General features: G+C 55.2%; 14 protein-coding genes across 14 annotated transcripts; 10 read left to right on the forward strand and 4 right to left on the reverse strand.

Moving 5' to 3' along the window:
• Window positions 1-619: 619 nt before the first annotated feature.
• On the forward strand, window positions 620-2,249 carry LTR77_008648 (uncharacterized protein; the record flags this gene model as incomplete). Its single annotated transcript, XM_064805878.1, has 4 exons — window positions 620-764; window positions 872-1,077; window positions 1,315-1,592; window positions 1,634-2,249. The coding sequence occupies 4 exons, from the start codon at window positions 620-622 to the stop codon at window positions 2,247-2,249; spliced, it is 1,245 nt and encodes a 414-aa protein (XP_064655737.1).
• Window positions 2,250-2,897: 648 nt separating this feature from the next.
• Window positions 2,898-3,725, forward strand: LTR77_008649 (uncharacterized protein; the record flags this gene model as incomplete). Its single annotated transcript, XM_064805879.1, has 4 exons — window positions 2,898-2,940; window positions 2,995-3,164; window positions 3,218-3,373; window positions 3,429-3,725. 4 exons carry the CDS (start codon window positions 2,898-2,900, stop codon window positions 3,723-3,725), a joined length of 666 nt encoding a protein of 221 aa, XP_064655738.1.
• Window positions 3,726-4,218: 493 nt separating this feature from the next.
• Window positions 4,219-4,905, forward strand: LTR77_008650 (uncharacterized protein; the record flags this gene model as incomplete). Its single annotated transcript, XM_064805880.1, has 2 exons — window positions 4,219-4,733; window positions 4,827-4,905. The coding sequence occupies 2 exons, from the start codon at window positions 4,219-4,221 to the stop codon at window positions 4,903-4,905; spliced, it is 594 nt and encodes a 197-aa protein (XP_064655739.1).
• A 156-nt stretch (window positions 4,906-5,061) lies between these two features.
• LTR77_008651 (uncharacterized protein) lies at window positions 5,062-5,853 on the reverse strand (the record flags this gene model as incomplete). Its single annotated transcript, XM_064805881.1, has 2 exons — window positions 5,062-5,257; window positions 5,279-5,853. The coding sequence occupies 2 exons, from the start codon at window positions 5,851-5,853 to the stop codon at window positions 5,062-5,064; spliced, it is 771 nt and encodes a 256-aa protein (XP_064655740.1).
• A 1,188-nt stretch (window positions 5,854-7,041) lies between these two features.
• UTR2 (putative glycosidase CRH2) lies at window positions 7,042-8,227 on the forward strand (the record flags this gene model as incomplete). The annotated part of the gene is made up of 2 exons (XM_064805882.1): window positions 7,042-7,405; window positions 7,467-8,227. 2 exons carry the CDS (start codon window positions 7,042-7,044, stop codon window positions 8,225-8,227), a joined length of 1,125 nt encoding a protein of 374 aa, XP_064655741.1.
• A 362-nt stretch (window positions 8,228-8,589) lies between these two features.
• RPS21 (40S ribosomal protein S21) lies at window positions 8,590-8,910 on the forward strand (the record flags this gene model as incomplete). Its single annotated transcript, XM_064805883.1, has 2 exons — window positions 8,590-8,621; window positions 8,682-8,910. 2 exons carry the CDS (start codon window positions 8,590-8,592, stop codon window positions 8,908-8,910), a joined length of 261 nt encoding a protein of 86 aa, XP_064655742.1.
• Window positions 8,911-9,814: 904 nt separating this feature from the next.
• Window positions 9,815-11,386, forward strand: LTR77_008654 (uncharacterized protein; the record flags this gene model as incomplete). The annotated part of the gene is made up of 2 exons (XM_064805884.1): window positions 9,815-10,146; window positions 10,717-11,386. 2 exons carry the CDS (start codon window positions 9,815-9,817, stop codon window positions 11,384-11,386), a joined length of 1,002 nt encoding a protein of 333 aa, XP_064655743.1.
• Window positions 11,387-11,466: 80 nt separating this feature from the next.
• Window positions 11,467-12,148, reverse strand: LTR77_008655 (uncharacterized protein; the record flags this gene model as incomplete). Its single annotated transcript, XM_064805885.1, has 2 exons — window positions 11,467-11,610; window positions 11,687-12,148. 2 exons carry the CDS (start codon window positions 12,146-12,148, stop codon window positions 11,467-11,469), a joined length of 606 nt encoding a protein of 201 aa, XP_064655744.1.
• Window positions 12,149-12,694: 546 nt separating this feature from the next.
• LTR77_008656 (uncharacterized protein) lies at window positions 12,695-12,997 on the reverse strand (the record flags this gene model as incomplete). The annotated part of the gene is made up of 1 exon (XM_064805886.1): window positions 12,695-12,997. The coding sequence occupies one exon, from the start codon at window positions 12,995-12,997 to the stop codon at window positions 12,695-12,697; it is 303 nt and encodes a 100-aa protein (XP_064655745.1).
• A 687-nt stretch (window positions 12,998-13,684) lies between these two features.
• LTR77_008657 (uncharacterized protein) lies at window positions 13,685-15,004 on the forward strand (the record flags this gene model as incomplete). Its single annotated transcript, XM_064805887.1, has 1 exon — window positions 13,685-15,004. The coding sequence occupies one exon, from the start codon at window positions 13,685-13,687 to the stop codon at window positions 15,002-15,004; it is 1,320 nt and encodes a 439-aa protein (XP_064655746.1).
• Window positions 15,005-15,514: 510 nt separating this feature from the next.
• On the forward strand, window positions 15,515-16,663 carry LTR77_008658 (uncharacterized protein; the record flags this gene model as incomplete). Its single annotated transcript, XM_064805888.1, has 2 exons — window positions 15,515-15,895; window positions 15,950-16,663. 2 exons carry the CDS (start codon window positions 15,515-15,517, stop codon window positions 16,661-16,663), a joined length of 1,095 nt encoding a protein of 364 aa, XP_064655747.1.
• Window positions 16,664-17,146: 483 nt separating this feature from the next.
• LTR77_008659 (uncharacterized protein) lies at window positions 17,147-18,943 on the forward strand (the record flags this gene model as incomplete). Its single annotated transcript, XM_064805889.1, has 1 exon — window positions 17,147-18,943. The coding sequence occupies one exon, from the start codon at window positions 17,147-17,149 to the stop codon at window positions 18,941-18,943; it is 1,797 nt and encodes a 598-aa protein (XP_064655748.1).
• Window positions 18,944-19,300: 357 nt separating this feature from the next.
• LTR77_008660 (uncharacterized protein) lies at window positions 19,301-19,835 on the reverse strand (the record flags this gene model as incomplete). Its single annotated transcript, XM_064805890.1, has 2 exons — window positions 19,301-19,563; window positions 19,616-19,835. The coding sequence occupies 2 exons, from the start codon at window positions 19,833-19,835 to the stop codon at window positions 19,301-19,303; spliced, it is 483 nt and encodes a 160-aa protein (XP_064655749.1).
• A 628-nt stretch (window positions 19,836-20,463) lies between these two features.
• LTR77_008661 (uncharacterized protein) lies at window positions 20,464-22,038 on the forward strand (the record flags this gene model as incomplete). Its single annotated transcript, XM_064805891.1, has 1 exon — window positions 20,464-22,038. The coding sequence occupies one exon, from the start codon at window positions 20,464-20,466 to the stop codon at window positions 22,036-22,038; it is 1,575 nt and encodes a 524-aa protein (XP_064655750.1).
• Window positions 22,039-22,132: the final 94 nt, after the last annotated feature.

Raw genomic sequence — 22,132 nt, forward strand, 5'->3', positions numbered from 1 at the left:
AAGGGCTTCGCGCTCCGGTACTGTAGGCGGGAACAGCATATACTGCAACGGCACCAGAGCAGCGAGCAGCATGTCGAGCAGCCGGAGTGTGAGGCCTGTGTAGAGATATCGCTCGCCGCCACCTACTGCTCGTATGGTACAGGCATGGCATATCCAGGTGACGGCGCCTATTAGTGGGACGAGGAGAAACAGCTGATGGAAAAGCAGCAGCGGGCTCAGCATGCGCCAGGGGAGAGGCTGGCGATGCGTGGCAGAGCGTTCGTTTGCCGGGGATCTGTGTGCGCCGGTCACCTGGAAACTTAGATGGCTTGCGTCCACGGAGAGGGAGCGGACGGCGCAATATGCTGTATCTGTCGGATGATCAGCAGAAGCGCCTGAAAAGGCGGGCAGCTGATACGTACATGGGAGGGTCCAGTATCGATTCCGCATCATCTTTACCATGTTGCGGGTCCCGAGAGGTCCGTATATTAGATGTCTCGAGAGCTGAGTAGCGGTCCAGAGTACAACGAAGACGCTACGAACGCTGCCACGATGTAGTGGTGCCGAAGAGTCCGCTCTGAGGGCCATCGTGACGAAGGTAACGGGGACCACGACGAAAGTTGCCAGCGTCAGCGGCGCCATGTATGGTTTGATTGCATGCAGTATTGCGAAGGCTTGGGCGATGGGTGGGCGGCGACTCCTGCTTAGGAAGAACTTGGATCGTCTCGCAACCAGCAGGCTGCCGTTGCTCTACTCAACTTGCATCAGCATTTGCTTCGAGGGCGGTTGGGTTTTGACACATACTTAGCGCACACGTTGTGACACATACGAGTGCAGCGAGCCTGGCGCCTGCCCAAATTGCAGTTGATCCTCGATAAAAGCACATTTCCAGCCCGCTCCAGTCGTCGCATTAGAGCAAACGATGTCCTCCCCGACATTGACCAGCGGCAAACCACCGATATCATCAAGCGCCGAGCGTCGCATGACATAGCCCGACCTGGAGCACTGGCTAGCATCGAACTTGTCGCGGACCGGCTCAGTGAACTTGGCGAAGACATTGGAGTCCTGGCTAGTCCTGGCTCATCGGATCCGACGCCGGTACGTTGTAAGCGATCTGAGGCGGTCCGGCCATCGCCAGCTCTCGGTCGCGGATGAGGTGCGGGACAGTCCGCGCAAGCCAGTCGCGCTCTGGGATCCTGTCAGCGTCCAGGGCTGCGAAGCACTCGGATCCTTGAGGGTCGTCAGCGGTTATTCTGAGTCCGTTGTGAAGGTTGCCGGCTTTGTAGTAGTGAGGTCGTATCGGATGGTGTGGAAGGGGTGGCGTATCAAATTAAGGGAAGAATACAACCTCCAGATGCCACCGGCGGCAGCGGCCACAGCTTGACCATATCGGACGGCTCGACCGTCCATACCGTCATCGTAGATGATCTTCAGTCCACTGCCAAATTGGACCCATGGACCACGCTCGAGATCACCGGCCGACTGGTGTCGCGACAGCCACCAAGGATCCAGACGTCCGGTTATCGGATCTATGGGACCTCTGATCAGAGCAACCCGCTGCAGCAAGGCGAAAAACAGATTTTGCAACATCCTTATTCCTTGCCAGCGCTCGAGTAAGCATCAGAGAATGGTGCTTTTGTGCTGAGACGTGCAGGCGAGAACGCTGTGCGACGCGGCCAGCAGGACAGCGAGGTAGCCTGATTACCGTCTGTTTCGACCAGCGCAACCATGGTCTTCGGTTGATTTCGACGAAGGCCAATACAAACTGGCTTGCTGGTAACAAGAACGCAGCAGCGGCTCTGTTCTCGACATACCAAGGCACGACCGCTGATGTTAGTACACTGGTCGACTTCTTGCCCTGCTATCTTCCCGCCGAAGTGGGCGCGAAAGTCGAACACCACATCATCGCAGGCGACAGTCTAGGTGGGCATGCGGCATGGCAGGTCGTGCTGCACGAGCCGCGGGTCAACGCTGCAGTCATCTTCATAGGCTGTCCCGACTTCATTCGCTTGATGTCGTGGCGAGCTGAAGAAGCGCGGTTACCGTCGTTGTCGAATGGTCTCGAGGGCTTTCTCGGCAGCGAAGACTTTCCGCCTGCGCCGGTTGAAGCAATCTCACAAAACGATCCCGCCGCATCGTCTTTGGGAAAGGTCATGCCTCTTTCTACTTTGCAGCACACGCCCTCGCGAGGCAGAAGACTGGTGTTCTCATCCAGACCTGAAGACCGTCTCACATCTCGCGGCAGGCCTCGCTCCCGAGATGCGCCGTAAGCTGCCCAGCGACGGCCGCATCCTCCAGGCGAGCCCGGCATCGTCACAAGCCGGATCAGTGGAGTCCCTCACTATGGTTGTCGAAGCAGAAGTTCAAGAGAGGACGGAACACGGAAGCAGCGGCCGCATTTTGGCCCAGACTCCGGTGCTGCGGGGAGGAGATGAGAGCTTCCGTGCTGTCCTCACGACACAGTACCTTATTCCTCATCAACCTTCATCGTCTTCATCCTTCTCGGAGAATGGACGTGTCGACCCACCGTTGGCCAAATGCGTCCGGCCCGCAAAAGGATGCTAAATTGCTCCTTCGAAGGCAAGACTCCACATGCATTTGGTAAGCCAGTCTGCCCGCGACTGCAAAGCTACCGACCTCGACCACGCCAGTCCAGAGTCTGTTTGATCGAGGAATAGAACCGCTCGACTGCTACCCACTCAATGAGCCAGATGACAAATAGCCGATATGGTTCTTTTAAGGACCATTGACGGCATCGTGCAGGTTCAATGGCATGAGCTACCGCGCCTAGGTCAAAGTACCGAAGAGCTATATATTTCCTATCGTCATCTGTTCTACAGCTTTCTCAGGTTCCAAACATTACTGTTTCTGCATTATTACAATCTCTTCGAATTGCTCGATTTCACCATAATATCAAGATGTCTAGCATGAAGCCCATCCACCTTTACTCCCACGCCACGGGTATGACGATGTCTTCAACAGGAGATACAAGCAGACACTGATCGTTTTCACAAGGCCCCAACCCGTGGAAGGTCGCCATTATCCTCGAAGAACTCGGCGTCCCATACGAGACTGAGTTCCTTGACTTTGGTGTCCTCAAGCAGGAGCCCTTCGTCAATTACAACCCCAATGGCCGGGTCCCAGCTATAACCGATCCCAACAATAAGGACATCACTCTGTTTGAGGTCAGTCTGCAGACGAGGAAGAAGGTGTGGCATCCAGCTTACGGGAAAAACAGTCCGGCGCCATCATCGACTACCTGATCGACACCTACGACAAGGAGAACAAGCTCTCCTACGCCGAGTCGCCCCAGAAATACCTCGAGAAGTCGTGGGAGCACTTCCAGATGAGCGGGCAGGGACCGTACTACGGCCAGTTCGCGTGGTTCTCGCTGGTGAGTCCACCCTTCAACCTCCTTCGATGAGCTCCACTAACCTCAACTCGCCCAGTTCCACTCCGAAAAGAACATCACCTCCGCCATCGACCGCTACGCCAACGAGATCAAGCGCGTGCTCGGCGTCATCGACGCCCACCTCTCCAAAACCGGCAACGAGTACCTCGTCGGCAACAAAATCTCCTACGCGGACTTGATGTTCATCCCCTGGAACGCTTTCGCGCCGGGCATGGTGAAGGATTTTGATTGGAAGACGCAGTACCCGAAGTGTTATGAGTGGAACCAAAAGATGATGGAGCGGCCGGCGGTGAAGAGCGTGATGGCGGCGAAGGCGAAGGCGAGTGGGAAATAGATGGTTAGAGATGCTGCAGCGATGCTCTGCTATGCAGTGACAAATCAAGAGAACAACCTCATCTTATAGGTCTTCCACCCGACGCATCGATGGAGTTACTACTATCCTCTGGACAAATGAAGTTGTCCTGACGTGCGGCTGAGAAGAAGGCGAATATGCTGTGACACCACACCAAGCGCATAGCCAGACCCATTGATCAACCAACATCTGGTCTCAGACCATCCCCGTCCTTTCTAGGACTCAAAACGATGTTCGCGATTAGACGGTTTGGTTTGAGCATTGCATTCTTCCAGCCATGGGGTCCAAACCGATCGCCAGGCTATGCAACGAATCCTGACCCTATCAGCCAATCGACCTAACAATATCTTCTGTCTCGATGCCTCGCCCACCCCAACATTGAGCCAGAGTATGGCCTTCAGAGCATGCATAACAGTTCCTCCGCAGCCACTACTTGCCTTTGATCCATCATCTCATTGCCCGCACCTCAGCAATCATGCTCCCCTCACGCATCATGTTCAACAATACGCGCAATCCAGTCCCCCTCCTGCGTCTCGCAACCATCCTCGCCGCCGTCCTCACCTTCATCTTGATGGGGATAGCCTACTCGCAGCAAGAATACTTCTTCACGTCAAGCCCAGGCTCATCCACAGACGCCGTGGTCTTCGCTCCAGTCCGTCCCTTCTCCCTAACCCTCACATTACCTCCAGTTCCCCAATCGACTAAGATAATCTGCCCACAGGCCGCCTACACCCTCCTCTACAGCACCCCAACCCTCCTCCTCCATCTCCTCCGCGGGCCTCACCCCTACCATCCCGGAATCGACATACCCTTCGACTTCATCGGCTGGGGTCTCGGATGGGCCATGGGATGTCTGTTGCTCGCGACGAATCTGAAGTACAAGTACCCGAGCAATGAGGATTATCCGTCTGGAGATGGGAGGGTCATTATGGAGGGGGAGGTGTTGAAGGGGGTGGAGATTGCGGGGGCGGTGTTTGCGGTGGTTGTTGGGTGAGTGAATTGGGAATTCGTTATTGGAGGTGGTGGGTGGTGCTGATCGAGGTGTAGTTGTGGGCATCTTGTGCTGTTTGCGTTGGCGTGTAGGGCGGTTGACGTGAGAAGGAAGAGTGAGAAGGCGGCGAAGAAATTGGGCATTGCAGGTGGGAAATGGAACGATGCCTGAACGAAGCGAGGATAAGATGAATACGAGCACGCTAGAGGGTAGATACATAATGTGTAATGTGTGGAGTGTGATCTTGGATGTGAACAGATGCATTTGAAGTAGGACTTATCGTTTCGCTAAGCTCACACAGCGCCAGCCAGATCAAAAAGCGACAAATTACTCGCCGCTGACCAGTCTTCCGAAGGGCACAATTCCATTTGTACGCTCACGAACCCCGGTATCCAGATCGACATGATGATATACGCCGTTGAGCCGCGTTGCATGGTAGTGCTGGCGGACGTCAAGAGCGCGCATTGCCGTCACAAGCAAATCTGACACACCATCTGCCAGAGGAGGCGAAACTCTCCCCCAGCTGTGATCGAGATCAGCTCACAAGTCCTCCCTATTCTCAACACACTCTTCCCGCACATAGCCCCATACAAACCACTCGCTTGGAACGGAGTGTTCCAGAACATACTGCTCCATGCCGACTTCGGGATGAACCTCCATCATCTCCAGCATCTCAGCACGCGAGAAGAAGTAGACCTCAGTGCCCGGATGGAGACGCACGTGCGCCATACGGACAGAGGTGACATCCCGATCCCTCATCGTCGGTTCCAACTCACCAGGTTTCGTAGGCCCAGGAACCTTCACCTCCCACCGCCGTCGCTGCACTTCCGCTAGAGCAGCCTCGCGTTCCGAGTAGAAAGAGATGAACTGCGTCGGATGCCGGTTGAGCGGATCGAGGTGCTTCCGCATGGATGCAGGTGTGATGGATCTGTGGGCTTCCAGAGCGTGGACTGGGCCTGGTCGCGGATCTGCACACCAGATGCCGGTGCGGCGGACGAATGGGGTGCGGGAGAGGTTGTCGTAGACGTGGTAGAGGTCGATGTACTCTTCTCCTGGCTGGAAGTCGTGTGGGCGGAAGATGCTGTCAAGGGGGGATTCGGTGACCTCAGGTTTCGCCATGTTGGTCTTGGCGAGGTGAATGCAGACGAGTCGGAGGCGGGTGGGTGTTCAGTTCGTCTTGGAAGGTGTGTGAGAAGTCCTTCAAATGTGGAACGGTTGAGATGCGAGATGTCCATCGTGGCTCTGCGGGAAGAGGTCCCTGATATCACGAGATGGAGACAATGAGGCGGTTGCCTATGGCACCTACCTGAGACTCTTCCATGTGAGTCCATTGAATGTCTTACACCTAACGATTTCCATGCAAGACACTATGCAACACCTCACGCCGGAAGTTGAGTTGATGCCTTTCAGTAGCGCTTCGTGGTGCATCGCGTCGGTTCGAGCGATTTCCTTAGGATCCATTATGCCCCTGAAGAAGCCGAGGAGGATGAGCGTTGGCGACGTTCCTGGCGAGGAGGGAAGTTCATCCCATCATTGTCGAGCTTCATGTTAGTGAAAATCAGGCGTGCGATGTTGGCGTGGACGAGCCATACCGTCTCGCGAGCGGTCAGCACCTCGTTCTCATCCCATCGATGTCCTGTTTAAATTTCGTTGTGTAAATGCAAGAGGTCCAGAAATACACGTAGAGTTCAGAGCCTTCAAAGCCTTGCAGACGCAGGGAGAGGATTACGTTGTCGCTAACCAGAGCAGGCGGTAGTGTGGCGAATTGGTTGGTCGACGGCGCTGCAGCTAGCGATTTCGATGGGGATTCTCCCTGGCGACAGCATAAACCTTCAGCACCCTGCTTATCCTTATTCTTCATTCTTTGCCTGCGACATCTCTATCTTCTCATAATTCTAATCAGACACTCGTTCTTGCGGCCACGAGCAACGTACCACTCGTTTGGGAAGCAGCGTCCGCCAACACACGGCATACCGAGCGACGAGCCGCCCTTTCTTCAAACGCGTGGCCCCAAACACTGCACCAACGAGAAGCAATTCGATTGCTACGACACCACGACACATTAGATTGCGCGCACGGGATTGCATTGGGATACAGCACAGCATGAGACACACCTTCAACGCCGCCGCGGCACTCGCGGCCACCTTCTGCCTCTCCTCCACCTATGCAGCGACTATCACCACTTGCGGCCCGGGCAGCCCATGCCCCGAAGACACACCCTGCTGTTCGCAATATGGCCGATGTGGTGTTGGCGCGTACTGTCTGGGAGGCTGCGATCCAGCAAATTCTTTCTCCATCAACTCTTGCATGGCCGCGCCTGTGTGCAAGTCGGCCGACTACAAGCTCACCTCCCTGGACGATATTGAATCGAATACTGCATATCTCGGCGACGCATCGGAAAAGAACTGGGTCTCCAGTGGTGTGCCTGTGGCGTACAATGATGAGGCGGTCCTGTTGACCATGGCGCCGGACACGGTGGGAACACTCCTAATGAGCACGCATTATGTATGGTACGGCAAGATGTCCGCGACAATGACCACCAGCCAAGGACAAGGCGTGGTGACTGCGTTCATTATGATGAGCGATGTCAAGGACGAGATTGATTTCGAGTTTGTTGGCGTGGACCTGGAGTCGGCGCAGAGCAACTACTACTGGCAGGGTGTGACGGACTGTGAGTGGTCATCCTTCTTGAATTGCTAGCTGGCAAGGACAGAATACTGATGCTTCTCTAGATGATAACGGCAAAGCCCTCACCACCTCCAACACCGTCAGCGAGGCACACACCTATACTATCGACTGGCAACCCGATTACATCTCATGGGCCATCGATGGCAAGGTCGGCCGCACAGTGCAGAAGAAGGACACCTACAACAGCACCGACAACAAGTACCACTTCCCGCAAACACCGTCTCGTGTTCAGCTCTCCCTTTGGCCTGCTGGTCTTCCTTCCAACGGCAACGGTACGATAACGTGGGCTGGAGGACTGATCGACTGGGACAGCCAGTACATGCAGAACGGCTACTACTACGCCCAAGTCAAGGAAGTGTCAGTGGAGTGCTACGACCCGCCGTCAGACACTACCAAAACTGGCGACGAGGCGTACTACTACCTCAACTCGGAAGGTTTGGAGCAGTCCGTCGCGATCGGCAACAACAACACCATCCTCGGCTCTATGCTGGCAGACGGCGAGAACCCCGACTTCAAGCCCAAGTCCAAGACCTCCGGCGGCTCGAAGCCCACGTCAACACCCGAGACTGTCCCTGGTATCTCTGGTGGTGGTAGCCAACAGATTGGAGGGCAGCAGGCCGGCAACGGTGGCAGCGGCAGTGGCAACTCTCCGAGTGGCTCCGCGCCGGCTGATAGTTCGCCTACTCAAGTAGGTGGGACTACTTCGTTCGAGCAGGGAAATGGCAGCATGAGCGAGGCTTCGACGGTGTATGCGGGCAGCGCGGTGGCATTGCTGGGCTTCTTCGTTGCTGCGCTGATGCTGTGAGAGATCATCGAGGAAGGGTTGGATTTGTGTTTTGTCATATCATGATTCCCATCATTGCGCGCGGCGTTCTTGAGATGGTTAGATATCTGTACAATGCTGTTGGCTGCATGATCATGTATCGACGCTTGTTAGCTATAGAGAATGAATGGTAATGTCTGATGACAACATAAGCAATTTTCTCAACTGCCTGCTCGTGCCCTTCGCTGCTGCTCACGCAAAGGTCAAAATCGTGCACGGACCATGCGAATCTTGGCATCAATCGAAATTCGAGATGCGAACCTCCGACCACCGTCCACTACGACAACGACCACACACACACACCACAGAACAACTACCCACACACACACACAACTCAAGCCAAAATGGAGAACGAACGCGGCGAGCTCGTCGACCTGTACGCGCCCCCCTGCCCGTCCCCCCTCTCCCACCGCGCCCCACTAACCCTCTCCCACAGCTACGTCCCCCGCAAGTGCAGCGCAACCAACCGCATCATCACGGCCAAAGACCACGGTTCCGTCCAGCTGTCCGTGGGCAAAGTCGACGAGAACGGGCGGTACACCGGCGAGAACCAGGTGTACGCGCTGTGTGGATTTGTGCGGGCGATGGGGGAGAGCGACGATTGTGTGAATCGGTTGGCGCAGAAGGATGGGTTGTTGAAGGGGGTTTGGAGCGCGAGTCGGTAGGAGAAGAAAACAAAGGACGGCTAGTGTGAGTGAAGATTCACAACTGACAGGAGAGCATGATCGCTGATTTGCGGCGGACACAGTGTGAATGCGCATGGCTTAGGAGGGCGACACGACGGAATGCGGATGCGCTGTGCCCTCATACCTGGCTGATTTGACGGCTGGCATGGCTCAGTAACCGACGAAATCCTTCAACTTCACCTTCTCCTTCCATATCTTACCACTTCCTTCCTTTTCCCGACTTCCTCTCGCACAACATGGCTACCACAAGGCCTTCTCTCCCGCACTCCCGAGTGCCCATGGGAGCTGAAGGAAAGGCAAAACATACAACAGTAGGTCTCGTCGCTGCTGGGACGCCCTTCGGGAACCCGCGCTTCGTTTCTTGCTGTTCTTCGGCCTAGAATGAACTTACGAGCGTCGCCTTTGAAAGTCTGCGCCCGCTGGGATTAAGGGGCTGCGGAACAGATACGGGCGGGACAGTGCTGCGATGGTGTATATGATTGTTGGAGCCAGAGGGTGTGATAAAGTGTACGTCAGCATTTGCAGAACGGCGAAGTGAAGGTCGTTGTACAGTAGAGCTTCAGGAATATTCCTATGAGTTCGATTGCAGGGAGTAAGTGTTGGTAAGAGCCTGACCACTTTCATTCATTTCATGCTCCGCCAATTTTTCAATGGCATCTTACCTTCTCCGAATACACACTTCGAAAGGCAGCTCCTTCCCAATTTGATTCACGCCAGTCACGACTTCATCCGTCACTGTTGCATCTCAAAAAACGTCAACGTTCACATGAACACTATCGACACCACATTACCTCCACATCATACTCACCAGTAATCTCTTTTCGACGCCGCCTAAACGCTTGACAACACCGACTGCAACCTCCAACTACCGAACAAAGCAAACATGGCAGACATCGACCTCTCGCAATACGACAAGTTCCATCTCGAAACAATACACTACCCACCAAAGACGAGAGCTAATGTCCAGACAGTCACCCCCGGCAACATCCTCCTCTACGTCCTCCTGGTCATACTCACCAACCTCATCAACCACCTCATGAACTACGGCGCCACAATGCTTTCATCCAAGCCATCGAAGCTCGAGCGCGTTGAGGTGCTGGAGAGGGTTACGGAGATTTTGGAGGAGGAGATGATGCGGCAAGGTTGGCTGGATAAGGAGGAGATGCTGCAGCAGGAGACTGATGAGGGGGAAAAGCGGACGTGGGTGGAGAATGGGTATGGTGGGAGTATGATTTAGAGGTTGTTGGCATGGGTGGGACTCGGTGTGAAGGAAGGAAGGTGTTGATAGTAAGTTTGCGGACAGATTTCAACAATGGGATCGTCCACTAATGGCTGGCAGGACTGAGCTCGCAAGCAAGCATGCGCATTAAGACAGCGACTCATTGTTAGCAAAGCATCTGCAGGGTAGACCGTTCATTCTGCGTCTACTCATGACCGCAGTCACGTTTGGAGACGCGTCCATCGGCACTACAATCCGACACTCTTCGCCATTCTCTAGATTGATAACGATAGGCCAGGAAGTGTCGTACTGCGCATGGGTGTAATAAGATTCCTGCGGAAAGAGCACGCCGGGTTCGCTCAGCCGCTATTTCTTGGCCCCCAACAGGGCGCAATGTTTTGACATACAGGGCGTGAAGGAGCCAACAGGAATATAAGGACCACCAAGAAGCATCTCAACGCTTCATCAGCTGCTGCGCATCGATACCAAGCCCTCGACTAGCCACGTGAAATCGCCATGTCCTTCCCCAAAGGAGCCCTCACCATCCACGGCGGCTGCAACTGCAGAGCCATCCGCTACGAAGTCCACGTCCCGCCATTCGAAGAGCGACCCCCGACGCCCTACAAAACCCCCGGCACAGACATCGGCGACCTCCGCATCCCCTGCGTCCTTCTCTGCCACTGCAACAACTGCCGTCTGGGCGCCAACCAGATCCTCCCCATCGGCCTCGTCTGCGAGACAAAGACCGTCCAGGTGTCCGTGCTCCCTCGCTCCACCACCACCACCAGCGAAGGCGCCTTCGACATCCCGGACCGCGAACGCACTTCCGCCTCAGCGTCCGAGATCTTCGACCCCCGCAACCCAAACCCAGCCAACTCCCACCTCTCCGTCTACAGATCCTCCCCCCAGCGCTCCCGCTGGTTCTGCTCCCGCTGCGGCACCAGCATCGGCTACTCGATCGACCCGGGCGTCATCCCGGAGGCGTGGGGATGGCCGACAATGCTGGATCTGTGGTCCGCAACGATCGATCGTGAGGATCTGGAGAAGGAGTACATGGCTCCGGAGCGGATGGTGTGGTGCCATTACGCGGTGCCGTGGGTCGGGAAGCTGGCTCGGGAGGGCGCAGGGGGGATCCCGGAGCATCCGTTGACGAAGATTGATAAGGTTGTGGGAGATGATGTCACGGAGGATCTCAGGGAGTTGGAGGCGCTGGAGCAGAGTACAAAGGGGAAGTGAGGGTGCTTTTTGGTCTTGGGGAGCCACTCTTTAAGCCACCGAGTCTGCTGGGAGCTCGACGTTTTCTGCCACTTCGAACATCACTCTTCGGACAACCTGGCATTTTCGTCTCTTTCCTTAGCCATCTCTCGATTGTGGAAGCAAACAAGAAAGCCGTGGATCGATGGAGATCCCATGAAATGAAACAAACTCCATGCATAGTCTAGCAACACCATCGCACAGCTCTGTAGTCACCTCAGCCCGATCAAGTTGCCGGGGGGTCGTACACAAAGCTGCAAAGACAGGTCTTTTGTGCATCACCTTCACCGTAGCAGGACGACTGCTCGTCCGGTAGACAAACTCATCACAATCTGAGTCGACATCGCAATCGTTGCCACCGTAGGTCACAAACCCTCCGTTGTCGATGAGCGTCTGGTTGATTTGAGCAACGTACGCATCCTCCGGCAGGGTGGTGATCCCGTTACGGTAGTCGGTGTAGCCAGCCGAGTGCCCGGTTGGGTAGTTCTTCCATTCACCCGGCGGCGAGATGGCGTCGATATCCCATCGGTTTTTCATGTAATGCCAAAGCGCAAAGTAAACGTAGTTGTCGACATTTCTTCCGGCGAAATCCATACCTGCATTTTTTGCCAGAAATTTAGACCGTCTTGCGTCATAAGCAGCTCCTTCCCATCGCGTGCCTGGGAGTTCTTTGTCAACCGCAGCGGGGTTGGTAAGTCCTGCTAGGTCTCCTTCTTGCCAAACGCTGTTCTTCGTGTGTAGCATCTCATGCAGGAGTCGTGAGCCTGCGTGCGACCCGAGTTGTCAGTGTCGGTAGTATCTCCCAGTCGGCATATTGCCTCCCTTGGGTTTTGAGGCTCATCACATCATTGCGCTTGTGCGGGGTGTTTGGGTCGTCCATGCGAGAGACCTTTTCCTTGAAAGAGATGTCTTCAAACCATTCGTTGCACAGAACGATGACGTCGTAATGGTTTCCGGCTTCACCCTTTGCCACAGTGTGCGCATTGACTGCTAAGGCCCTTCCGTTGCAACCCCTGCCGTCTTGGTCGAGCCAGTCATTTTTGTTATGGCAGCGGATCTCGAAGTATCTGCGGTGGGTTGTGTCAGCTATGCTATTGAACCTGCGAAACTTCTGCTTCCCACCTCCTTTTCCAAATGTCGCCAAGGTACCAGTGGTCTTTGAGAGCTCTCATCCGTTTGAGGTTACCTATAATCTAAGTCAGCGACACGTCCACATCTCGGAAGACCAAGGCGGTAGATCTTACCAATGATGTTCGTCCACCATATCGGGTACACGTTGTCTTTCTTACCCTACCAGACAACATTGTGCCGTAGATTGGGGTCGATCTTATCAACATCATTGACTGATGGCGCTACGGCAGCGGCAATCTCAATGGCGTCTGCAAAGGCCCGGTTGACGGCTTTCTCGTCGTCCTTGTTACACCCGAGGTAACCGTAGAGTCTTGTCAACGTGCTCAGATCAGGCTCATGATCTCTCGCGGCAATGTTGCGGTCCGAACGTCCAGCGTCCAGATTGGTGGGGGGGCCAACTATGGGATTTGCGTACGCTTGTCGAATGACGATCGAACCAAGGACGAGGCTGCAGAGAAACATCCTTGGTAGAGGTCTTCGGGTTCGGTCCTAGAGTGATGTCGAGTCCTGAAGTCATGAAGATACTGGCCGATATTTGTACTAGATTGGCAGTTCACAGAGCCTGGCAAGCGCTTCGTTCTACAGCCCCGATGCTGCGAATAGATCGCGAGGCGGTTCTGTTGTCTCGTGTGCCTGTCTAACGTTGGATTGCGGCGTAGAGAGTGCGGCAACGTACGGCGGCAGGCAGAGGTGTTGCTCCTGGCACAGCACAAGTTCGTGCCACCAGTGGAGCGCAGGAGTGACTGCCATGTGAAAGCATAACCATGTGGAAGCATAGCCATGTGAGAGGATGACTGGGCCATACAGCCGTTGTCACTGCATCTCGACGTGGACTGTATGTCTGGACTCAAAAGGTGTTGGCGTGCCCAAGATGGAGACGCCGAAAGAAGGTGTAGTGTTCTCGATGCATTTCGCTGCTCCAGATATTGCACTGCCAGCATGTAAGAGTCCATGACAGCGTATCGTTGTCCGCGCCGTACACCAGCATATGTGGTGAGGAGCGGTGGTCGTTGGTATCGTCCAGACTCGGTATGCCAAGAGCCTTGGCGGCGCTTCAGGAAACGTCAGCCTGGAGACGACGCCTTCAGGACAGATTCCATAGAGCATGGCGCAAGATCTTTTGCTGTTTCCTCCGCCGGAATGATAACCATGCATATGCGGTTCCTACTCTCAGTTTTTGGCCTCGTCTTATGCTCACCGTCGACATTCAAGACTTTGGCTGAAAAGAGCCAGCCGCCCAGGGCTGCTGGAGGCTATCATGGCGAACCTGCCTTTGGCATTGAATTCACCCTGGACCACGTCCTCGCTTCAGTGACCCTGGCGAACACGTCAACTTATGCTGTCGCAAAAGTCCACGGAGGCGAGGCTTACCAGAATGTCATGCGCCAGTACCTCGGCGTCTGCCATCAAGCTCACCTGACTCAATCTGCACCTATAGAGGGGTTGCAGGAGGCATGGGAGCGAGCCCGTGAGAAGGAACGAGAGCGGCAACACCAACTGATCCGTGACCCCGAGTCTTCCTGGTGGCACGTTCTCGAGGTGTTTGTTCCCCGCAGACCTACGCATTCGCCTTCGATCTTCGATACCGATGAGTTCGTCGACGATGCCGATGCAGCAGTTCTTGCAGCGGCGATCAAAGATCTGAAAAGCAGCATGGAACCGCAGATGAAGCGTCAGTTCAATATCACCAGCATCAGGCCATGGGAGTACGCCAAAATCGCCGTTCCCGACTTCTTCTTCACGACAATCAAGCCTCGGACAGACTCAGAGATATTCCAGGAGGTAAGCTGGATGGCGAACGACAATCTGGAATCCTTGTGGTACTGGCATATCACAAGGAAGTTCTCCGCGGCCGTGTACCGTAATCGATTTCGCCTGGACGAATCTTCGTATTGGCGTCAGGTCCTGGACGCTGCTGTAGACGCCAAGCAGATTAGACCAGCGGCGTACAACACCTTATCCTACACGGAAAAGCACCATTGTGTTTCTCCGGACCATAAAGCGACCTCAAGACTCCAGCAGTGCGGACCAAAGACGCTTTCACCGACGAGCATCGTCATCGACTTCAGCAATGCTAGCCTTTCGCTCTGGTTAGAAGGACCGCGACCGTACTGGACTCCATGGAGTACCTTCCCAGAGTTCGGTGGGCACACCTTCGAAGGTCGGAAAAGCAGAGATGGCAGCTTGGAAGAGCATTGGGACCAGACCGTTGCAAAAGTCGACGACCTTAGCAAGGGCATTGACGCCGCTGGCCGTACTGTCGTAGATGTGATCTTGAGTGGCGAGGCCTGGTCCGAAAAGCATCTCCTGGTCTTCGGTCAAAGGCTGCAGGCCAACCAAGAAGCCCGTATGGTCGAGATCGCGAATGTCGTTCGGCAGCCTGATGTTTTCGCGGCGAGCAAACAAGCGGCAAGACAGGGTCATCTTGTGTTGTACCCTTGGTATGCAGAAGGGCATGATGAGCTGTAGATGGACCTCCTTGATAGATTGAGACACTGACGAAGCCAGATGGTGTCCCGATAACTCACAATTTTCTTTGCTTACTGATCCACAAGCATCATTTACAGATGGTAGCGTTGCTCAACGTCTTGACCATTCTCTTGTGAGCCTCGTGGTGTGATTCTCAGCACAGAGTAGGTCGACTACATCAAGTCGTCGGGCACCCATCGTACAAGAAGCTCCGATCGCCCTTCCAATGTAAACAGTCTGCACTTCGATGAAAATGTTGTTCACTGATAGATGAAGAGAAGAGGACCAGAATGGAGTGACAGAAGACGTGGATGCTTCCAACGGTCTGCGACAAGCTCGGACCCTTGCAGGAGGCTCGCGTCATCCCAAGCGACGGATGCCATGTGGCCGGACTCGTATAAGGCTTCAGCTATTGTGATTGTTGCCGTGCTCCAACCCCCTCTTCAACATCTGCCGACAGACCGATGTAGTCTTTACATCAACACTGGCACACCCCGGTATTCCACGACCATGGCCATCTCCTTCAACGTCTTCCGCGTCCTGGGCGACCTCTCCCATACCGCCTCCAAATGCATCCTGATCTGGGCCATTCACCGCAACAAGTCGGCCGAAGGCGTCTCCCTCTTAACCCAACTCCTATATATCCTCGTCTTCGGCTCTCGCTACCTGGACCTCTTCTGGGTGCCGCCATGGTGGAGCTGGTGGAACACGGTGCTCAAGATCTTCTACATCGGCAGCAGCGCCTACATTGTCTGGTTGATGATGCGGGTGTATGCGCGTACGCGGGAACGAGAGTATGCGTGGAAGTTGGCGATGTGGTCGTTGTTGGGGAGTTTGGTCAGCGCGCCGATTGTGTGCTTGACTTTTGAGCACAACTTGCACTTGTCTGAGGTTGGTACGATGGCATGGATATCCGCTGGTGAAAGTACTCATGTCGAGATACAGGTTCTATGGACATTCAGCATCGTCCTCGAGAGCATCTGCGTCCTGCCTCAACTCCTGCTTCTGCGACAGACGACCGTCCCGACCGTCATCGACAGCTACTACCTCGTCACGCTCGGCAGCTACCGCTTCTTCTACATCTTCAATTGGATCTGGCGGGGCATCACTGAGCACCACTTCGATCCGACGAGCGTTATCTTCGGCGTCATCCAGACCGCGCTGTACGTCGACTTCGCATGGGTTTACTACAGCAGGCAAAGGGTCAAGCTCAGAGGCGGTGGAGTCGTCGACGCCGACGACCTAAGCAAGAGCTACCTCGTGCGCCGCTTTATCGGCCGCGGGAGTCGAGCAGACAACGAGGACGAAGACGTCACGGAAGAAGATGAGGCACTAGCAAGACAAGAGAGCGGCACAATCAGGCCACAGACAGATCACAGTGGAAGAAGCTGGGGCAACAGAGGCATCAGCGTGAGTGCGGACGACACTTTGCAAGACCGCGATCCTCAAGGAAACACAGCCGCATCGAGCTACGCGGATGACACAGACGCAGCGGCCGACGCACAAATGATCGACCCGGCGCACTTTGAGGACGACGATGATGATACGGATGCGCCGCCGCCGCCCGTTGCGAAGGATGACAAGTATAAGGACTCGAACGTGCCGGAAGAGGCGGAGAACGCGAGCTCGGAGTGGGCGCAGGCGCGGGATGGGCAGTGAGCGGATATGAGGACGAGTGAGTCTTTTCGAGCGTTTGAGAGATATGCGATGGCTATGATACCCGTCAGCTGAGCTGGCATCAGAATGAAACTGTGAGAATGTCCGAGTTCTTGATCGTTCAAGACGCTGTGTAGGTACAGCCGCTGCTTGCCTGTGCGACCTCTCGTTCTCAACAGCGAGGCACTACAAGCCTCTCGATCCATTCTCCTGCGAATTGGTTCTTTGCGTTTTTTTGGATAGACTCCCTCTTCCCCGAACAACACGCCTTCGGCTGACTTTCTCCCGGTTATACACTCGGAGGGGCTGCTGTGGGGTGCAGATGAAATAAGCTTCACTTGTTTCCACCACCAGAGTCATCATCAATGCGGGACATCTCGTTCGCCAACGTCTGTTCTTCCCTCCCTTCGACTGATTCTGAAGGTGTCGGCAGCGGTGGTAAGGAAGCAGTTCTTACAACAATAACACTCGGCATCGCCATTCAAAATGGATCCACACAACAAAGAACAGGAAAAACAGCCCGAAGAGCCTCGCTTCCTCAACTTCCCAAACTCCAAGCCAGGATCAGGACTGAACAAATACAGCTCTACTTTGACTCGCGAACATGACTTCCCGGCAGCCCAGGCGATGCTGTACGCCGCTGGAGTTCCGAACGAACACCAGCTCAAGAACTACCCGCAGGTCGGGGTGGCCAGCGTGTGGTGGGAAGGGAACCCATGCAATACTCATCTACTGGACATAGCCAAGGAGACGAAAGCTGCTATCCTCAAGCAAGATATGCTTGCGTGGCAGTACAACACTATCGGCGTCTCGGATGGCATTACGATGGGTGGCGAGGGGATGCGGTTCAGTCTTCAGTCGAGAGAGCTTATTGCGGACTCTATTGAGACTGTGACTTGTGCTCAATTTCATGATGCTTGTATTACGATCCCTGGTTGCGACAAAAACATGCCTGGTGTCGTGATGGGGATGGCGAGGCATAACCGCCCCAGCATCATGATTTATGGTGGTTCGATTCTTCCTGGCCACTCGAACTTGCTGGAAAAGGACATCAACATCGCAACAGTTCTAGAAGCTCACGGGTCTTACATCTACAACAGCCTCAAGAACCCGAACAAGCCCGAGCAAACCAAAGAGGAACTCATCACCGACTTCGAGAAGAACGCATGTCCAGGCCAAGGAGCGTGTGGCGGCATGTACACAGCCAACACCCTCGCAACCGCCATCGAAACACTCGGCCTCACAGTCCCCGGCTCTTCGTCCACACCAGCAGCAAGCCCGGCCAAGATGCGCGAAACGCAAAAAGTAGCCGAATGCATCAAAATCTGCATGGAAAAGGAAATCCTCCCGCGCCAATGCCTCTCCCGCGCAGCGTTCGAAAACGCCATGGTCATGATGATGGCCCTCGGCGGCTCCACAAACGGCGTCCTGCACCTCCTCGCCATGGCCGGCACAGCAGGCGTCGACCTCACCCTCGACGACTTCCAGCGCTGCAGCGACCGCATACCCTTCATCGCCGACCTCGCCCCGAGCGGCAAGTACCTGATGAAAGACCTCTACGAAATCGGCGGCATCCCGTCCGTGCACAAATTCCTCATCGCCGCCGGCCTGCTCGACGGCAGCACCATCACCATCACGGGCCGAACCCTTGCGCAAAACGTGGAGTCCTGGCCTTCGCTGAAGCAGGGGCAGGAAATGATCAAATCCCTCGACAACCCCATCAAGAGAACGGGCCACATCGAAGTCCTCTACGGCAACCTCGCGCCCGGCGGCTCCGTAGCCAAGATCACGGGAAAAGAAGGCATGAGCTTCACGGGCAAAGCGAGAGTTTTCGAAAAGGAACACGAACTCGACGACGCGCTGAACAAAGGCCTGATCCCGCGCGGCGAGAACCTCGTCCTCGTGGTGCGGTATGAGGGGCCGAAAGGCGGGCCGGGCATGCCGGAGCAGTTGAAGGCTTCCGCGGCGATTATGGGCGCGAAGTTGACGAACGTGGCGTTGATAACCGATGGGAGATACTCCGGTGCTTCGCACGGGTTCATCGTGGGGCATATTGTTCCCGAGGCGGCGGTGGGGGGGCCGATTGCTGTGGTGAGGGATGGGGATGTGATTACGATTGATGCGGCGAAGCATGAGATTAGCTTTGATGTGGGCGAGGAGGAGGTGAAGAGGCGGTTGCGGGCGTGGAAGCCGCCGGCGATGCCGGTGACGAGGGGGACGTTGGCGAAGTATGCGAGGCTTGTTGGGGATGCTAGTCATGGGGCTGTGACGGATTTGTTCTGAAGAATGAGACGAGATAGTATGATGGTGTTTGTGGGTATGTACAATCATCTAAATGCAATGTGTTGACTGCTTCAGATCTTTCCGCTCCGGCGCTGTTTGGAAGCGCGCAGTGATGCTCGGAGCTCGTACTTCCAGCACTTTGTCGATGCTTAGGAAGTGTGCCTTCCCAGCGCAGCTTCGCTTCGATCACCTTGATGCCTCGTCGCAAGGGATGTCGAACTCCTGCTTCACCTGCGCATACGTACACCTCCACGGCGCACTGCCATTCGAATTGTACACCCCGAAGCTGAGGCCCATGTACTCCTCTCCCTGCACAGTGATCGGGCACGCTAAAAACCTCATCAGCACACAGCACCATCAACCGACAAGCACGGAATTGTCAAACTCACCATACCAACTCTGCGAAGCCGCCGTCAAATGCGGAAACACCACTCCCCCACCCACGAACATCTCCGACGACATCCCGCCCTTCGTAGCAGTGATCGGCTGCTGTTGTCCGTACAGCTCGCCCATATCAGGCACGTAGATGCTGAACTGCCCGGTCTGGGAGGTCTCGCAGTCGTCGCCCGCCTGGATGTCGAAGCTGAGGTGGGAGTTGGTTGTGTTGCCGGTTTGCTTCACTATTAACCGCTAGTTTGCGTGACTGGAAACGTGGGAAGGTAGGGAGGGTACCTGGCGTTCCGCGGTAAGAGGCAGGATCGAGGCCGACGATATTGAGGGTGCCTGGGTTGTCGCTGTCGATGGCGGTGAGGGAGAGGTTGGTGGGCGGGTAGCCGTATTGCAGCGTCATGGTGAACTCGGATGAGTTGCAAGGCGCCGCTGGGGTGGTGAGGGGAACGGCGGCTGTGAGGGCGGCGAGGGCGAGGGTGGTGAGGGTGGTGATGGACGGCATTGTGGTTGATTGAGTGTTTGTGAGTTTGAGGGCTCTGGTGCAGTATTGAGGGTATGGAGGGAGGTGGAGACGTCGAAAAGATGCAACTAGGTGAGTTGAGGAGGCGAATATGGAGGAGCAACCGCAATAGACTGCCTTTGCCAACTCGCGCCTGCCTCCAGGGAGACGCTCCGCCGTTACACGACGCGCTTAGATAACAAAGCGGCAGGTATGATCATGCTATGGACCTGTCGGCTTCAGAAGTGAGACTCCCTCTTGCGATGGGTTTGAGAACGCCGACACAGACATTTTCACGAAGTGTAACAAGCTTTTGTTTGGCAAACAAACATAGGATGCAAGGGATCAGCTGCCTTCCTCATTGAGATTACGGAATAGGACGTGTGACATGTCAAGCTGCAGTGTTCAACACTCTGAGCCCAAGCTCCCATCATCGATGAGCAAATATGATCTACGGAGTGCAAGCAAGACGAACATGGGAAATGTTTGCCAGCAGGGTAGGGCAGACTGTGGTGCTGAGTGACAGCACCATCGCACAGATCCACTACTGTCCGATTGCACCAGCCTCGCCGCTCTCGTTGCAGGCCTTGAACATGTTATCCCTCAAACGCTTCATCTCAGCGGTTGCAAGATGGCGGAAGAAGAACCAGCGGTACCCGCGGCCGGGACGAACTGCACCCTTGGACATATCTGGGGCTCGACCGATGAGACGGAAGTCTTTGCCCAAGCGCACGGAGGGGAGCTCACGGCGATCTTTAGGTTCAAGCAGGATCCTACGAAGGAGCCATCATCATTCGGGAACCGGGTCGTCCGCTACTATCATAAATCGCCCGAGGATGAGGACCTGTCCGCGCTCGACAAGTTGCTGTACAATTTTCCGAGCATTGTAGCGATGAATGAGCAGATAGGTGTTGCAATAGAAGACGTCTGGTCGGACGTTGTCCAGGACCTGGCGGTCAGAGCGAGGGGCGTCGTCGTTGACCTTGACCATGATATTGACCGCTCCAAGGACAAAGCAGTTCAATGGGAGATCCACCATGATCCGCGATTGCAACTGTTCCTTAACCTGCTTCTTGCTGGAGCTCCGGAAAAACTAACATCATGGCTTTTCAGCGTACACAAAGAACGCGAACCTGACATATGGCTCCAGAACGCCACATCGTCCGTCAATTTCGAGGACCTGTGCGGCTACGACCACCTCGGTGGAAGGGGTTGTACAACCAAAGTCCAAATCAGAGCCTGGGATCCAGAAGACCCAGCTACCGAGCACTACGTCTTCAAAGGCCTGGACTTCCGCATCTTCCTCACACACCGGGTCGATGAAGACGTCGACATGCTCAAGAGCCTGTTGAGGGCAATGCATCATGCCAACAACGTCCTCGCCAATATGCCCCGTCACCCCAACCTCCTCCCGCCACCCGAGAGTGTGGTCAAGATCAACTGGGCATCGGGGATCGAATACATCTGCGGCTGTCTGCACCCTTACTACCAAGCCGGAGACCTTGGGCAAAGACTCGAGATCAACTACGATCTCGGCCTTCGCATCGAGTTGCCGCTCAAACAAGCCTGGTGTCTTCAGATGGTGGATGTGATCTTGCATACCCACCATGTAGCGCTGACCTATCATATGGACATCAACCCGTGGAACTTCTGCATCGAAGACAACGATAACCTCGTTCTCGTCGACTGGGAACAGAACGACGCTTCGCCTATAACTCTCGCTCCGGAAGCGGATGGGACGTGGGATGTAGTTGAGATCCAGGAGGTGGGTGTAAAAGACATGAAGAGTATCGAAAGGATCGTATATCGAAAATACGACGGTGAACCACGCAGCAACCGAGGAGAAGGCGGCCCGGGCATCTTCCCTTGGAACGAATGGAACGTCTTCCCCATCTGGTCGAGCATGTGTCCGTTGGCTGTTGAGCTGGCGGAGGTCTTCAGTCTAGGACGTACGATGTGGATGCTGCTTCGGCAGCCGAGGCGGGAGTGGGAGGACATCGAGCATCCGGATGAAGTGTTTGTTGAATGGGATCATGCGGATGATATCCCGATGTGGTGGAGGGAGACGGTCGAGCGGTGCATGCATTCCGATCCGAATGAGCGGCCGCGGCTCACTGGGCTGAGGGCTATTGTCGCCGGGTGGTCGAAGGATTGCTGCGAAAACGCTGAAGAGGTGCACATGATGAATAAGATGAAATTGTCCTGAGAGGAGCAGGCTTCAGGGCATTCCCGCCTCACTTTGTCCGATGCCACACAACAAAGGTGAGAGGTACTGTCCCATCGTTGTGTGCAAACTGTAC

Source organism: Saxophila tyrrhenica, assembly GCF_035928015.1.
Source record: "Saxophila tyrrhenica strain CCFEE 5935 chromosome Unknown scaffold_15, whole genome shotgun sequence".
Classification (NCBI taxonomy): Eukaryota; Fungi; Ascomycota; class Dothideomycetes; order Mycosphaerellales; family Extremaceae; genus Saxophila; species Saxophila tyrrhenica.